The 16,918-nt window shown below is 45.4% G+C and overlaps 1 protein-coding gene and 1 long non-coding RNA gene across 13 annotated transcripts in view; one reads left to right on the forward strand and one right to left on the reverse strand.

Moving 5' to 3' along the window:
- LOC102900943 (zinc finger protein 558) overlaps positions 1-16,918 on the reverse strand; it is a 100,388-nt gene continuing 83,470 nt past the window's right edge. For 6 of the 10 annotated variants that reach the window (XM_045053114.1, XM_045053116.1, XM_045053115.1 and 3 more), the window contains 6 exons: positions 8,102-8,224; positions 7,442-7,530; positions 6,434-6,560; positions 3,189-3,284; positions 2,594-2,676; positions 1-1,208 (listed from right to left, as the gene is read on the reverse strand). In XM_045053114.1, coding sequence (XP_044909049.1) covers positions 432-1,208; positions 2,594-2,676; positions 3,189-3,284; positions 6,434-6,560; positions 7,442-7,530; positions 8,102-8,224 — 1,295 coding nt within the window. In that variant the 3' untranslated portion in view covers positions 1-431. The other 4 variants (XM_045053121.1, XM_023244827.2, XM_045053122.1 and 1 more) reach the window with 4 other exon arrangements.
- Positions 12,310-16,918, forward strand: part of LOC111557983 — a 59,831-nt gene continuing 55,222 nt past the window's right edge. For all 3 annotated transcript variants that reach the window (XR_006594737.1, XR_006594738.1, XR_002738383.2), the window contains exon 1: positions 12,310-12,396. This is a non-coding gene — a long non-coding RNA (uncharacterized LOC111557983). The remainder of the gene's footprint in view (positions 12,397-16,918) is intronic.

The raw sequence follows: 16,918 nt of genomic DNA on the forward strand, positions 1-16,918 counted from the left end.
TTGGCTCTTTTGGATCACTTTATTTGGAGAGAACCTGCTGCCATATTGTAAAGACACTCATCACTGTGGAGAGGCCTACATGGCGAGGGACTGCAGGTCCCATGCCAACAACTGGCACTAGTTTGTCAGGCATGTGAATAATCAACCTTCAGAGTGGACCCTTCATTCCTAAAGACTTCAGATGATGGTAGTTCTAGTTGACATATTGATGGCAACCTCATGAGGGAGCTAGAATTAGAATCACGTAGCTAATCCATTTCTGAACTCCTGACCTACATAAATTGTGAGATAATAAAGGTTTGTTGCTTTAAAGGACTACGTTTTGGGGTTAATTTGTTATGCAAAGATAATTTCTGCATCCAGTATGAATTGCCAAGATGTCTGAGGTTGAGAAATCAATGGATTCTTTCCCATAGTCACTGCATTCCTATCTACCTATTATGAATTCTCTTGTGCACAGAAAGGTAAGAGTTAGTGGTGAAAGATTTTCCGCAATGACTACATTTGTAGGGTTTCTCTCCAGTGTGAGTTCTCACATGTTTCTTAACAGACGAGAGATTGTTAAATGCTTTCCCACAGTCACTACATTCATAAGGTTTCTCTCCATTATGTATTCTCTTGTGCACAGTAAGAGAAAAGCTACTGCTGAAGGATTTTCCACACTGATCACACTCATAGGGTTTTTCTCCAGTATGAGTTCTCACGTGCTGTGTCAGATGTGAGCTCTTCCTAAAGGCTTTCCCACAGTCATGGCACTCATAGGGTTTCTCCCCCGTATGAATTCTGTGATGCACAGTAAGGGAGGACCTTGTGCTGAAGGCCTTCCCACACTGCTTACATTCATAATGATTCTCCCCGGTATGAACTCCCTTGTGCCTTTTGAGGATACACCTAGTGCGGAAGACATGGAAACACTGATTACATTCGTAGGGTTTCTCTCCAGTGTGAATTCTCACGTGCAGCCTAAGGGATGAGGGATCATTGAAGGCTTTGCCACAGTCTGTGCATTCATAGGGCTTCTCCCCATTGTGTATCCTCTTGTGAATGGTCAGGTAGGATCTACTGCTGAAGGACTTGCCACATTGATTACAGTCATAGGGTTTTTCTCCAGTATGAATTCTCTTGTGCTGAGTGAGGTTAGATTTTGTGCTGAAGACTTTAAAGCACTGATTACATTCATTGACTTTCACTCCGAGATGATTTCTTTCCTGTTGAGAGACGAATGATAACTATAATTTGTATTATTTTATTTTTTAAAGTTTTGTTTATTTATTTTGAGACAGAGAACAAATGGGTGAGGGGCAGAGAGGGAGAGAGAGGATCCCAAGCAGGCTCTGTGCTGTCAGCAGAGCCCGATGCAGGACTTAAACTCATAAACTGTGAGATCATGACCTGAGCCAAAATCCAGAGTCTGATGCTTAACTGCCTGAGCCACCCAGGTGCCCCTAATTTGTAATATTTTATTTTATTTTATTTTATTTTATTTTATTTTATTTTATTTTTTTATTACTTTTAATGTTTATTTATTTTTGAGAGACAGAGTGTGAGTGAGAGAGCGGCAGAGAGAGAGAGAGAGAGGGAGACAGAGGATCTGAAGAGGGCTCTGTGCTGTCATCAGTGAGCTCGATGCGGGGCTTGATCTCACAAACCACGAGATCAGGACCTGAGCTGAAGCTGGATGCTCAACCAACTGAGCCACCCAGGCACCCATAATTTGTAATGTTTTTTTAATGTTTATTTATTTTTTGAGAGGCAGAGAGAGGGAGACAGTGTGTGAGCAGGGGAGGGGCAGAGAGAGAGGGAGTCACAGAAACCTAAGCAGGCTCCAGGCTCTGAGCTGTCAGCACAGAGCCTGATGTGGGGCTCGAACTCACAAACTGCAAGATCATGACCTGAGCTGAAGTCAGACGCTTAACCGACTGAGCCACCCAGGCACCCCTGTAATATTTTAAATATTCAAGACTATTGTAGGAATTCTCTCTCCCAGCAATTCAGTTATATATAACATTATTATAATTGGTGTTTTTGCTACTTTGAGTATTTGTATAGGGTTCCTGCTAGTTTGAATGATTAGAAGCTAAAAAACATGGCTATGGTGTCATAGGCCTTATCATATTCAGAGAGCATTTTTCTGATAGGCTTAATACCAGCTTATGTTTGAAACCTCAATATCTGAGTCACATTTATGGAAACAGAGAGACGCTCAGGGAAGAAATAATTGTGGATATAACTTATATTTTTCTCCAAATTCACAATAGTTTTATGGTATTTCTCCAGAGGCACCACTTTCTCTTTAGAGAATGACTCTCTTGGGAACTTTGTAGTTTTTCTAATTTATGGCATTTTCCTACTGTGGAAAATCAGCAATCTTACCATTTTAAAAAAAGTTATTTATGTATTTTGAGAGAGAGAGTACAAGCAGGGGAGGACCATAGAGAGAAGGAGAGAGAGAAAACCCCAAACAGGCTCCACACTGACAGAGCAGAGCCCATTGTGGGGCTCAAACTCACGAACCGCAAGATCATGACCTGAGCCTAAATCAAGCGTCGGATGCTTAACCGACTGAGCCACCCAGGCACCCCAGCAGTCTCACCATTTTTACACCTTTGTGTTGTTCTTGTCTGAAAACATGCTGCTTAGAAGTTAACCCTTTGGCTCTAAGTAGAGTCTCCAAATCTGAAACAAATTGAAAAGAAATTTCAGTCTGTGGAGAAAATAAAAGATAAAATGCACATATTAGTGAAGGCAGACCCTAAGGGATTAAGGTTTTTCAGAAGGTTTGCAATGAAAGGGTCACAGGTATAAACATTGTAGGTATTAAAAAAAAAAGACTCTAGGAAGGTTGAGACTGATGCTGACAGAGGAAGGAATTGTCAGGAATGTAAAGTGGGAAGGGACTGAACAAGGATCTCACGTGACACTTACACGTAATAAGGAAAATAGACATGCTTTTGTTCTTCCTTTGAGGCTAAGGTGTGAGGTGATGAAAAGAGAATTAAAGAGGAAGCAAAGAAGGTGCACAAGGAGGCTTATCCCAAAGGCTTTCGATCTTGTCAGAAAAAAAAAAGGGGGGGGGGGGCGATTTTCCAAAGCTCCCTGATTGGCACTTCCCAACGTAATACTCCAAATTCCCAAGCCACAGGCCAGAGATGATCCTCACGAGGACTCATAATCCAGCTGGTGCTCACCTGGAAAGCTGCCTGGGAGAATTCCAGTCTCCTTTGTCACCACTTTATCTTTTTGCTCCAATTTGGAGACCACACCAGGCTTACCAACTTGATTTCCTACACATAAAGGAAAGACACAGTATGAAGGGGGACTCTCCAGGGGAAAATGAGTCCCACCATGGAACTGAAGCCCATACTTCTGAGGATAAGCAGGTGCGGCTTTAGGAACACTGGGATAATGATCCCTAAATTCTAATAAATAGAGTAACTCCTCTTTCATAGTGAAAAGACAAATTAAGCGTCCTCAGTCAATATCCAGGGTGTCTGGGGGAATAATGAGTCCCAGAGGCTAATGCCCAAGCTGAAACACAGAATTAAGAGCCCCGAAGCTTTCATGCACAGAGAATATAAAGTTAGGGCCAGGAATATATCTTTAGTTCATAGGGAAGGCATTAGACTGTGAGCTCCGCAACGGTAGGGACCACTCTATCTGGTTCACCACTGTATGCCTAACTCTTAGCATAGACCTAGGAACATGAAGGTGCTTAAGGAAGACTTCTGTGAGGTGATGCCAGCAAAAATGGTGGGGTAGGGAACTCCACAAAAAGTAGCAAATAAAGGGGTAAAAACTGTTAGAATTAACTTTGATGGAACTCTGGGAAGTTATCAAAAGCTTCCAGCAATGAGGAGAATGCTTACTTAAGACAACACAGCTGAATCTGTAAGAGAGCCCTGTGGCCTTTGAGCTGACCCTCGCCCCATCTGCTTCCCCCCTCAGCAGCCACCTTAAAGACAATAAGCTGTGCTCCTAGTACTAATGGAAGGAGGACCAGGACAAATGTTATTTTGAGAGAACTTTGGTTGTCTATTTTGACCTTCCTGGTGGCTCCCAGAAGGACTGGCTCAGAGGGCTTGCCTTTATTTCGTCTAACTCCAAACTCTCCCAGAGTTAAAGTGCTATGGGGGTGGAGGGCTGGGGCATGTGCTGAATACATTTAAATGTATTAGCTACTGCTGCCTGGGGCAAAGGAAAATTGCCGAATAAGACTAACCAGAAAGTCTCAGAGGAAAAGTAGGGAACAAGATACTTTGGGGGAAAGGGGCTTTGACATGCTCCCATGTAGTCCTAGGAATGTGGAAGGCCATGTGCATACCCAGGGTTGAGTGTATGCTCAGAAAACATCTGAAAAGGTAGTAAACCTTCACCTTTGACTGGCCTTCAGGCTTTGTACAAGCAGGAAGTGAAGGCTAAGGCCAGGTTGTAACCTGATTTGTTTTTAAAGGCATGCTCCTACATACACTGAGACCGTGTGCAAACTGGGAGTTTGGGGTTCCAGGAATTTAAGGAAATCTCTGATAAAACACCAACTGACCATTAGCCTAACAAAATGGAGATTGCAGTGGCCACACATGGCAAATACAGACATAACAAAATTAGTTCAGAAAATGTCACCAAACAACACCAACTACAACAAGTGACAACAACAAACCATGGGGATGCAGGAATCTCTGATTTACAGAATTGCCAGGACATTCCAAGTATAGAGTTTTCCACAATTTATGAGGCATGCAAAGAAACAAAAAAGCATGGTCCATTATAGGGAAAGGAAATTAATAGAAACTGTCCCTGAGGAAGAGACTCACTGTACAAAGATTTCAACTATTTTAAGCATGCACAAAGAGCTAAAGGAAACCGTGAGAACGGGTTCTCAAGAAATAGTGAAAGAAATTGTAAAAAGGAACCAAACAGAAATTATGGAGTTGAAAAGTACAATAAATTGAAATGAAATATTCACTACTGAAATTTATTGGCAGACTTGATCTGGTGGGAAAAAGAATCAGTGAACTTGAAGACAGATCAATTGAGATCGCCCAATTTGAAGCCCACAGAGGAAAAAAGAAAACAAAAATAGAGCAGAGCATAAGAAAACTGTGGGACAACATCCAACTTTCCAACATATGCATAATGGAGTTCTTGAAGGAGAGGACACAGAGAGAGGCAGAAACATTATTTTATAAAGCAAATGGCCAAAATATTCCCTGAACTGCAGAAAGTCATGAATCTACACACTGAAGAAACTTAACACCAAAGAGGATCAATTCAAAGGGACCAAACTGAGACACATTATAATCAAACTGTTGAAAACTCAAGACTAAGAGAGTAGCCTGAAAGTACCAAGAGGATTTTTGGGTTTTCACATACATGGGATCATCTTTGATAAGATCAACAGCTGATTTCTTGTCAGAAATTGTAGAGGCCGTAAAGCAATAGGATGACATATTCCAAGTGCTGAAAGAAAAAACCTGTCATCATTAATTCTATACACAGCAAAACTATCCTTCAAGAATATGAAAAGACAATACACAGAAGGGGTGAAGATATTTGCAAACCAGGTATTTGATAAGGGTCTAGCATCCAGAATATATCAGGAACTCTTAGAAGTCCACAATAAAAAGGCAAACGACCCCACCCTCCACTCTCCAGGATGGGCAAAGGACATGTATACAAATTTTTTCCAAAAAAGATATACAAATGGCTAACAAGCACATAAAAAGATGACCTGTGTCATTATTCTTTAGGGAAATGCAAATGAAAACCAAGCATTCCCACATTACTTGTGCACCTGTACCATGGAGAAAATGTTGGAAGCTCCTCAAAAAGCTAATCATAGAATGACCATATGACCCAGAAATTCCATTTCTAGGTATACACACAAGAGAACTGAAAACAAGTGTTCAAGCAAAAATGTACATGAATGTTCATAGCACAGCACTCTTCCCAATAGCCAAAAGGTGGCCGCAACACAAATGTCCATCGACTGATGAGTGGGGACACAAAAAGTGTCCACACACACAACGGAATGATGTTCAGCCAGAAAAAGGAATAACGTTCTGATACAAGCTACAACATGGCTGAACCCTGAAAACATTCTGCTAAGCAAAAGAAGCCAGATCCAAAAGGCTATGGATTGTAGGATTCCATTTACATGCAATATCCAGAAGAGGTAAAACCATAGAGACAGAAAGCGGATCAGTGGTAGCCAGCGGCTGGAGTAGGTGGGAAAGGGAGTGGCCACTTAATGGTTACAGGGTTTATTTTGGTGCAATAAATGTTCTGGAGTTAGAGATGGTTGCACAACACTGTGGCATTACCAAAAATCACTGAATTGTACACTAAAAACGTTTTCTGTTCTGTGAGTGTTACATGGATCCAAAAAAAGACCTGTTATGGGACTAAGTATACGCAGGGATGAGGTCAGGCTTACCGAGCGAGGCCAGGTTCCTGCAGTTCTCCTGCATCACGTCTCTGTACAGTGTTCTCTGAGAAGGGTCCAGCAGGGCCCACTCCTCCTGGGTGAACTCCACGGCCACATCCTCGAAGGTCACCGAGTGCTGAACCGTCACAAACATCACGGCTTAGGCAAGGACCATCCCCACCAAGTGGGCAGGAAAAGGGCAGAGGACGATGGGACCAGGGGCCGGGAACCCAAAGCACAGGATGTGCGGGCAGGGTTCTGAGCTCTGCTCTCAACCGCTTCTGGGCTCAGCCTGCGGTGCTCCTCCCTGTCTACTTATGCCCGCTCCCACGGTGAACGTGCCCCTAACACAGAGGTGATTCTCTTATTCCAGTGAGACTGTGAAATCCTGCAAGCTGATCTCCCTCCATCTGCAGGGCTGAGTAGAGGCCGGGGACATGGCAGAGATCAGAGAAACACCTGGTAAATGAATGAGCGATTCCCCCACAGCTGTCACCAAGTACTTGAGTTTAGGACACAGTCAGGTCTTCCTTAGTTTCCCCTAAAAACCTCTCTGCAGAACGTGATGGAGACGGTGACCCTGGAGGAACCTTGGCAACGTAGAAAACGTTGACAAACTCGACATTGCCTGGGGGGCCCCTGACCCTCCATCAGATGCCCGGAGACCCGGGGCCCTCTGAACACCTGGTTTGGCCATGAGGCTCCGGGTCACTGGAGGAGAACAAATTCAGCTTCTGGTCAAAGGAATAATGACTTGGATGGGGCGCCTGGGTGGCGCAGTTGGTTAAGGTCCGACTTCAGCCAGGTCACGATCTCGCGGTCCGTGAGTTCGAGCCCCGCGTCAGGCTCTGGGCTGATGGCTCGGAGCCTGGAGCCTGTTTCCGATTCTGTGTCTCCCTCTCTCTCTGCCCCTCCCCCGTTCATGCTCTGTCTCTCTCTGTCCCAAAAATAAATAAACGTTGAAAAAAAAAAAAAAAAAAAAGGAATAATGACTTGGAAAAAAGAGTAGTGACTCACCGGTAACCAGCCGGTCAGGAAGCCCTTAGCCAACCCTTCCTCCTCCGTGCGTCTGTTCCGAGGAGAGGCTGAGTACAGGGAAGGCTGAGCTGGAGAAGAAGAAATGAGTCAGGAGAGCCCAGGACGGCTCTGTATGCCAGCACTCACCAGTCTGGGGGCTTCCCCACCTACCTGCACATGACCACACCCGGACACGCACACGCATGGCCACACCCATGACCACCCCACACAGTGTGGGTGGACACACACACACACACACACACACACACACAGCTTTCAGAGGACACGTGTCAGAGTGGCCCGGTCTCACCCAGGACCCAGGGCCAGGAAATAGGGCCAAGGGTCTTACTGACCTGGAGGAAGAGATTATTAGTCCCATTTCACAGATGAAGAAACTGAAGTTCAAGGGACACCACTGTTATTTTTCCAAGTTTATAGAAAGAATCAGAGATATGGTTCAGAGGCTCTCCCATACTCACCACACAGGTGACATCTCCACAGACACTCAAACCACCAAAATCCCAAATCCCAAGAACCACATCGGGGACCGGTGACTCCCGGGCATCTGGCTCCACTCCGGCCTCACCGCTCGGCCCCTCCTTTCCCGCTCCGTGGTGCAGGGGCCTTTACCGCCTGGACTCTGAGGGCCCCCCGACTTACCACAAGTGGGGGGCAGAACCACGGCCGCCATCCTGTGACTCAGACAGGAATTTCCCCAGACAATGGGAGCAGAAGAACCCGGACGCTCCTCCTCTGGTCGGCACAGCGCGCTCAGGCCGAGCCCTGGTGGAAACGGGACAACAGAAGCCTTCACAGCCTCCCTCCCACCGCGGGCTTCCGCGGACCAACCCATCTTAGCCTGCCCGTTGTGTCCTCCTTCAACATGCAGGTGGGGTCCCCAGTATTGGGTCTTTACTTAGCAGGTGATGAACCAGGCCTGGCGAAGCCAGAGCTCGTCCTCTTGGGTCCTAACGGTTTGACCGGGACACGCCTCCGCCACCCCACCTAAATCCCCAGCTTCCCTGAGTCTCAGGGCACATTCTTCCCATGCAGGTGGCTGTCACAAACACATTCCCAGGTCCGACCCTTTGGTTACTGGAGATGATGACGGCTGATACTAGTCTTTGCCTCCCCCAGCCCCACCGCCCTCAGATGACGGGTGACGTCAGAGTGCGTGAGGACGACCCTCGGTGTTACGAGTTTGTCCCCTTCCACCTGGGGCGCCACCCTAGACCCTGTCATCACCTGACACTATTCTGCCACCTAAAACAATAGCTGAGAAAGGTCTCTCTGAATCCAGCCTCCCAAATGTTGTCCTTGTTCATGTTTTCTTTCCCTACATGTGTTTTTTTTGTTGTTGTTTTTGTTTTGTTTTTTTTAGAGAGAGAGAGAAAGAGGGCAAGTGTGAGTTGGGGGCAGGAGTGCAGAGGGAGACAGAGAATCTCAAGCAGGATCCACACCCAGCCCACTGCGGGCCTGGAACCCACAAACCACGAGATCATGACCTGAGCTGAAACCAAGACTCAGGTGCTTAACTGACTGAGCCACCTAGTCACCCCTAGAAAGTTCCTTTTTATAAAAAGGGAAAGGCCAGGAAAGATACATATCCACCCCCACATCGGGCTCTATGTTGACAGCTCAGAGCCTGAAGCCTGTTTCAGATTCTGTGTCTCCCTCTCTCTGCCCCTCTCCTGCTCATGTGTGCTCTCTCTCAAAAATCAATAAATGTTAAAAAAAAAAAATTTTTAAACACCCCACACAATTGCAATCCTCAAAACTGAAAACAAATAATGAAACAAACCTAACTGCATATCAAGTTGGAAGCACGACCATACAGAGTCTGGAAAACCATGAGTCAAGCCTTTACATGACTTTAAAACGAAGTATATCGTCAATTCTGCCCGTTTCCTACTACTGGTGGACATTTGAGTTGCTTCACATCTTTTGCTGTTGGAAATAATGCTCCCATGAGTAACCGCACGTGTACATATTGTTTTGCATGTTGGGAGGTTTACATTCAGAGTGTTTTTCCAGAGACATGGACAGCAATGCTTCCGAGTGTCAGTTTTTACATACTGTGAAGGAGAATACCATTAAGTAGATAAATCAATGTTGTTAGGAGTCAATATTTTTTGTATAACATATAAAAGATCAATATAAAATCAAAGAAGTTAAGGGGAAAAAAAACCACTGCAAAATTAAATTAAATTAGAAATGTCATGTTAAACTCATGATTTAAAAAACATGTATGTCTTGGGCACTGGCTGGCCCAGTTGGTGGAGTGTGCCACTCTTGATCTCCAGGTTGTAAGTTCAAGCTCCATGTTTGGCGTAGAGATTACTTAAAAATAAAATCTTAAAAACAAACAAACAAACCAACCAACCCCAATACACATATATTTCCTAGTTATATCCAGAGAAAGGTCCTAGAAGTAATGCTACTCCAGCAGCACTTAGCACATCCAGGGTCTAGATCTTGGTTTTTATTTATTTTTAATTTTTTAAAGTTTATTTATTTATTTATTTATTTATTTATTTATTTATTTTTAACGTTTATTTATTTTTGAGACAGAGACAGACAGAGCATGAACGGGGGAGGGTCAGAGAGAGGGAGACAGAATCTGAAGCAGGCTCCAGGCTCTGAGCTGTCAGCACAAAGCCCGATGCGGGGCTCCAACTCACAGACCGCGAGATCATGACCTGAGCCGAAGTCGGCCGCCTAACCGACTGAGCCACCCAGGCGCCCCAAAGTTTATTTATTTTTGACAGAGAGACAGAGCATGAGTGGGGGAAGGGCAGAGAGAGACACACACAGAATCGGAAACAGGCTCCAGGCTCTGAGCTGTCAGCACAGAGCCCGACGCGGGCCTCAAACTCACGAACCGTGAGATCATGACCTGAGCTGAAGTCAGACGTTTAAACTGACTGAGCCGCTTAGGTGCCCCTAGATCTTGGTTTTTAATATGATTCACCATGATAAGGAGCAAAGTATGCAGTAATAATGGAAAATCTCCAGTTTATGTTAAGGGGAAAAAAAAGCAAGATAAAGAAAAATGCATATAGTACTACAATGTTTTGTGGAGGCAAAGTGGAAACAAGAATATATTTGCTTGTATTTACTTAATTAAAACCTGGAAGGATAAGAATGCATGATAAACCATGAAAAGTAATTACCAGGGCGCCTGGGGAGCTCAGTTGGTTGAGCAGCCCACTCTTGATTTTAGCTCAGGTCATGATCCCAAGGTTTTGGAACCGAGCCCCACATCAGGCTCTGCTCTGAGTGTTGAACCTGCTTGGGATTTTTCTCCCTCCCTCCCTCTCTCCCTCTCTCTCTTACTCTAAAAAAAAAAAAAAAACAAACAAAAACAAAAAAAACCAAAAAAAACAACCAAACTAAAAAAAAGTAATTACCTGTAAGTCGTTCAGGGAAGAATAGGATTTTAGAACACGTAAGGACAAGATTTTATAATATATACTTTTTCATGTCGTCTTGGTTTTGCAAAGATGCAAAGAAAATGCAAAGAAAAATTTTAATGAGAATTTTAAACATTTGAGTATTTTATAAGAAAATCGAGTAATTTAGGGGCGCCTGGGTGGCTCGGTCGGTTGAGCTTCCGACTTGGTTTCAGGTCATGATCTCACAGTTTGGGAGTTCAAGCCCTGGGTCAGGCTCTGTGCTGACAGCTCAGAGCCTGGAGCCTGCTCCACATTGTGTCTACCCGTCTCTCTGCCCCTCCCCTACTCATACTCTGTCTCTCAATAATAAATAAACGTTAAAAATTTTTTTTAATTAAAAAAAAGAAAGAAAATCAAGTAATTTAATTTTTAAGCTTCACTCTTAAGAGACTCCTGGTGTTTACAGCTTGAGCACAGGAAGGGTCCTGCCCAGTGGAGGCTGCCGAGGCCTATTATTACCAGTTCCACAGGGTACTCACCTGATCACACAGAAATCCACGGATCCCTGAGGGCAGGTGAACCTTGAGGCTGGTGTCCATACAAACTTGAAATGGAGAGATGCTTTTCTTGCCTGGAAAAAAAAAAAAAGGCACAAAGATTGCTTTTGAGGCATTTTTATAGGAAGTAATAGTTGTTGGATAGAAAGGCCGCCCATTCACAATTCATTTTTTTTTTCTTTTTTAACTGATTTAAGATGTAACGAGGGTCCCAAGGGTCCCAGCCTGTTGGCGGGGACTGAATGTGCCCGATTCCCATCCAGCATCTGCTCCCGAATGGGAGGAAGCAGCCTTGCTCAACTCATTCCGCAGGATTAAGCTTCTGGGGCTCGTCACTTAGGGATCCCTCGGATGAGTGACTCAGCTGGCTCTGAAACTATTTCCACAGTGGATTCGGGACTTCAGGGATTTTAAGGTCCTAGATGGAGCAGGGCTGGGGCCGGTTAAGTTTCCGTAGTGGGGGGCGGTCCCGTGCATTGGAGGGCGGTGAGCAGCAACCCCGGCCCGTACCCTCTAGATGCCGTACGTGACAATCACACAGTCCCCAGACATGGCCGGAAGTCCGGGGTAGAGTGGTAGAGTGGCCCGCAGGGGAGGTGACAGGACCGTGCTTTCGGAGTAGGGGACGGCGGTGTCCGGAGCTAGAGGCTGACCTGAGGAACAGCCTGAGGCCCCAGGGAAGGACTGGGGCTCGCGTGAGGGACAGGGGGATGTCGGCGTGACCCGGGGCTGCCCGAGGTCCAGCCCCTCCCTCCTGGATCGGACCCAAGATCTCCGCGGCGCATCGAGTCCCGCTCCTCAAGCGGGTTCCGGCGCGCACCGGCCGGGAAGACCGGACTCGCAGCCCTGGTGCCAGACCCGCGGCTGCTCCCCGGCCGCACTTCCGCTTCCGGCCTCGGGATAGCGGCGGGAGACCCGGGCGTTCGGGGTCTCCGGGCGGTGGGCTGTGGCGGCGAGGAGGGAACAGGGCCGGGATGGGCGGAGGCGGGGAGCGAGGAGCGAGGTAAAGGGGAGGGCTGCGGCGGGGGCGGGGTAAGGGGGAGTGGTTAAGGGGTGAGCTGCGGTGGGGTGTGGCAAGGGGGCAGGGCGAAGGGATGCGCTGCGGTGGGGGCGTGGTTAGGGGCGTGGTTAGGGTGGGCTGTGTCAGGGAGGGGTTGGGGGCGGGGTGAAGGGGTGGTCTGAGGCGGGGACGGGGTAGGAGGTGTGGTTAAGAGGTGGGGGCGGGGTAAGGGGTGGGCTGTGGTAGGGAGGGGTTGGGGGAGGGGTTGGGGCGTGGTTAAAGGGTGGCCTGCGGCGGAGGCGGGGTTGGGGCGGGTTGAAGGCGAGGACTTCGGCGGGGACGGAATAGGAGGTGTGGTTAAGGGGGTAGGGGTTGGGGGGCGGGGTAGGCTGTGGCAGGGAGGGGTTTGGGGGCGGGGTTAAGGGGTGGGCGGTGGCGGGGATGGGACGGGTTGCAGGGGAGGACTTGGGCGGGGACGTGGCTAAGGGGGGCGGGGTTGGGTCCGGTTGAAGGGGAGGACTGGCGGGGACGGGGTAGGAGGTGTGGTTAAGGGGGGAGAGGGCGGGGTTCGGGCGGGTTGAAGGGGAGGGCTTCGGCAGGGATGGGTAGGAGGCGTGGTTAAGGGGTGGGCGGGTTCGGGGAAGGGGTGAAGGGGTGGGCTGCGGCGGGGGCGGGAGGGAGCCGGGCCTCAGGCAGAGGTGCTTTAGTTTGCTTAGTTGACAAAGAAAGATGACTTTTTTGACAAATCAAAGTCCGTGAGAGGACTATGGAAAAAGTGATTTACCGAAGCATTCTCTAACTTTTGTTATTGGAGAAAAAAAATCCAATGAAAATAACCAATTGAGGGAGGAATACAGTGGGTGCAGAGACAATCCTCGTATCTTAGTATGTGGTCAAGTTAGCATTTCAAATGAGCTGGAAAATGATGACTTAATAATGATTTGAGGGGAATATAGTACACATTTAAAAATTAACTGGGGGCGCCTGGGTGGCTCCGTCGTTTGAGCCTCCGACTTAGGCTCAGGTCATGATCTCCCGGTTAGTGGGTTTGAGCCCCACGTGGGGCTCTGCGCTGACAGCTCAGAGCCCAGAGGCTGCTTCAGATTCTGTGTTCTGCTCTCTCTCTGCCCCACCCCCGCTTGTGGTCTGTCTCTCTCTGTCTTTCAAAAATGAGTAAACATAAAAAATTGTTTTTAAATAAAAAGCAAAAATTAACTGAAGTATTCAGGAAAAAGTTCCAACTATATTCGAAAGGTAAAATTAAAAACTCTAAAAGTCAGAAGAAAACATGGAGGAACTTGTGTATAACCTAGGTATTTTACCTAAATATGAATCTTTATAGTAACTGTCACTTGGTGAAAAAAAAAAACAGAGAAGGTACAATGGAAGATGACCTGAATATTTCTAAATTATGAAATGAGTTTTCCAGGCTAAAGAGGTGGCAGAAGACAGAGAATGTGCTTACTGTATATGTAATAGTGGAAGAAATAGCTAGATTCAACGGCAAAAACTTTGAGGATAGCCGTTAATCCAAAGTAGGACTCCCGTTTGTGAGCTTTGATGGCTGAGGGAGGTATACATAGGGACTCTTAAAAACAGAGGAGATAACTCCTTGATAAATAGATTAAAGAGATAAAGATAATAGTTTTGTAACTTCTGAATGAAAAACCAGAGTGGTTTATTGTTTAAAGACCTAAAAATATGTTGTGGAGACTTAGGAGATAAAACCTAAGAAAGCCTGTTTCTCCTAGGACCTATTTTATTCCTTAAACCTTTTGAAGAGTGCTTGGTGGATCTTAGGAGAACGATGTAGCACTTTGGGCAAAGATGCCACCTACTAATCTACCACTTGAAACCAAGATGGAGACCATGACCTTGCCCTTGGTGCTGTAGTAGACAGGGAGGAGCGTGGCCCAGACACTGCAGAACACTTCTCTCTTCTAGCCTTCACGTCCAACCCCAACACACACACACACACACACACACACACACACACACACACACACCAGCACTACCACCACAAATATACCTTCAGCAAAAGCATCATCAACACCAATGCCTACAACAGGGGTGCATGGATTACTCAGATGGACAACACATGTCCTGCAGTTTAGGAGAATAAAAGAAGACGACAGGCTTCCTAACAACTGTCTTTTTTTTTTTTTTAATTTTTTTTTTCAACGTTTATTTATTTTTGGGACAGAGAGAGACAGAGCATGAACGGGGGAGGGGCAGAGAGAGAGGGAGACACAGAATCGGAAACAGGCTCCAGGCTCTGAGCCATCAGCCCAGAGCCCGATGCGGGGCTCGAACTCACGGACTGCTAGATCGTGACCTGCCTGAAGTCGGATGCTTAACCGACTGCGCCACCCAGGCGCCCCACAACTGTCTTTTAGGATCAGTATTTTATCTGTAGGTTTGAACTACATATTAGACTCTTTTTCTTTTTTTTTTTTTAATTTTTTTAAATGTTTTATTTATTTTTGACAGAAAGAGAGACAGAGCATGAGCAGGGGAGGGGCAGAGAGAGAGGGAGACCCAGAATCCGAAGCAGACTCCAGGCTCTGAGCTGTCAGCACAGAGCTGGACATGCGGGGCTCAAACCCATGAACCATGAGATCATGACCTGAGCCGAAGTCGGATGCTCAACCAACTGAGCCACCCAGGCGCCCCTAGACTCTTTTTCTGTTAGAGGAGAGAATAAGCTAGACTCCGGAAAAACAAGACTCTACTTGTACCCATAGTTTTAAAGCTGTTATTTGACAGAAGTCAGGACACGCGTGGTCCTTTCTTTATCTCTCCCTCATGTTTTATCAGGAATGTCAAGGTTTATGATCTAGTTATAGAAAGCGATACACAATTTTCCTCATCACAAAGATTATGTGATCATTCTACTAGAAAAGCAGATAAACAAGGAAAGAAAAAAAAAAGAAAACGAAGTCAACTATAAGTTACTTCATCTCTGAGAGATATTCACTATTGACATTATGGTGCATCTTCTAGCCAATTTTCCTGTTATGTATATAAGCAGACATTATCTCACATTGATATTGCATAACAACTAAACTTAGTTTTTGCTCACAGATAGACTCTGAACTTGTCCCCATATTCATAAATATGTAATTTTTCAAAGTTTGTTTGAGATAGAGAGGGGGGGGGGGAGGGAGGGAGGATCCCAAGCAGGATCCATACTGTCAGCTCGGACAGAGCTTGATCAGGGGCTGGAATCCACAGAACTATGAGATCATGACCCGAACTGAAACCAGGAATCGGATGCTTAACTGACTCAGCCACCCAGGCACCCATAAATATGTAATTTCTAATGTCTGGAATCCTTTGAGTTTATCATGGTTACTTTAACCAGCATCCTATCAATAGTTGGGGTTTTGGAAATTTTTCAGTATTATACATAGGTTGTAATGAACATCAGTGTGCTTCCATTTCTGCTCATTTGTTGGATTATTTTCTTTGGACAAACCCCTAGGAGAGGAATTCCTTGATAGAGGGTATGCTTAGTTTAAGACTTCTGATAAATATATTTCTAAAATTGTCTTCCAAAATTACTGTTTAAATCTAGATTCCCATCAGGAATGAAAATTAGTGAACCCGTCCCCATACTTTCTTCACCAAGGGGTATTATCACTATTTTTAATATTTGCAAATGGTTGAAGGTATTTCTTCAAGGATAAATGTATTTTAATATATTCACAGGTGAGTTATATTTCCTGTCTGTCCATTCTTTGGGAGACTTTAACTCATCCTTATTAATTTGTAAGTGTCCAAAAAAACACATCAAAGTTATTAATCCTTGCATTTCATGTTTACCAGAAGATTTTTAGCCAAGATGTCATTTGCCTATTAATTTTGTCATGGGATTTTCTGGCAAAGGAAGTCATTAGATCTTATGGAATCAAATTTTGCCTATATTTGCCTCAATGGCTTATGGATTTCATGTCAAATTTAGATCTTATAAAACCCACGACTATCTAAAGAATCACTTTTGGAATACCTGGGTGGCTCAGTTGGTTGGGCGTCCAACTTTGGCTCAGGTCAGGATTTTATCGTGAGTTCGAGCCCCGCATCGGGCTCTGTGCTGACAGCTCAGAGCCTGGAGCCTGTTTCGGGTTCTGTGTCTGCCCCTTCCCTGCTCACGCTCTCTCTCAAAATAAACATTAAAATAATAATAATAATAAAGAATTACTTTATTGTGGATCACTGTATTGTGGATACATTTCTTAGATTTGAGTTTGTAATTTATCTGGAGTAGAGATGTAATTTCAACAGGTTAGTATTCTGACAGGAAAGTGCCATTATATAAATTATGCTAGGGAAATGATCTACACAAAAGAAGATGAACCCAGAGGGTAATTGGAATCATAAGCAAATATCACAAAATATGTGTCAGATTACAGGTAACTTGTGCCCTGAATTAAATGAGAAACAAAGTGGTTCAGTGACAACAAAATAGCAAAGAAAAAGTACTCAAGAAAGTATGAAGAAATTGAGAAAAACCCATGCTAATCCA

Source organism: Felis catus, chromosome A2 (genome assembly GCF_018350175.1).
Source record: "Felis catus isolate Fca126 chromosome A2, F.catus_Fca126_mat1.0, whole genome shotgun sequence".
Classification (NCBI taxonomy): Eukaryota; Metazoa; Chordata; class Mammalia; order Carnivora; family Felidae; genus Felis; species Felis catus.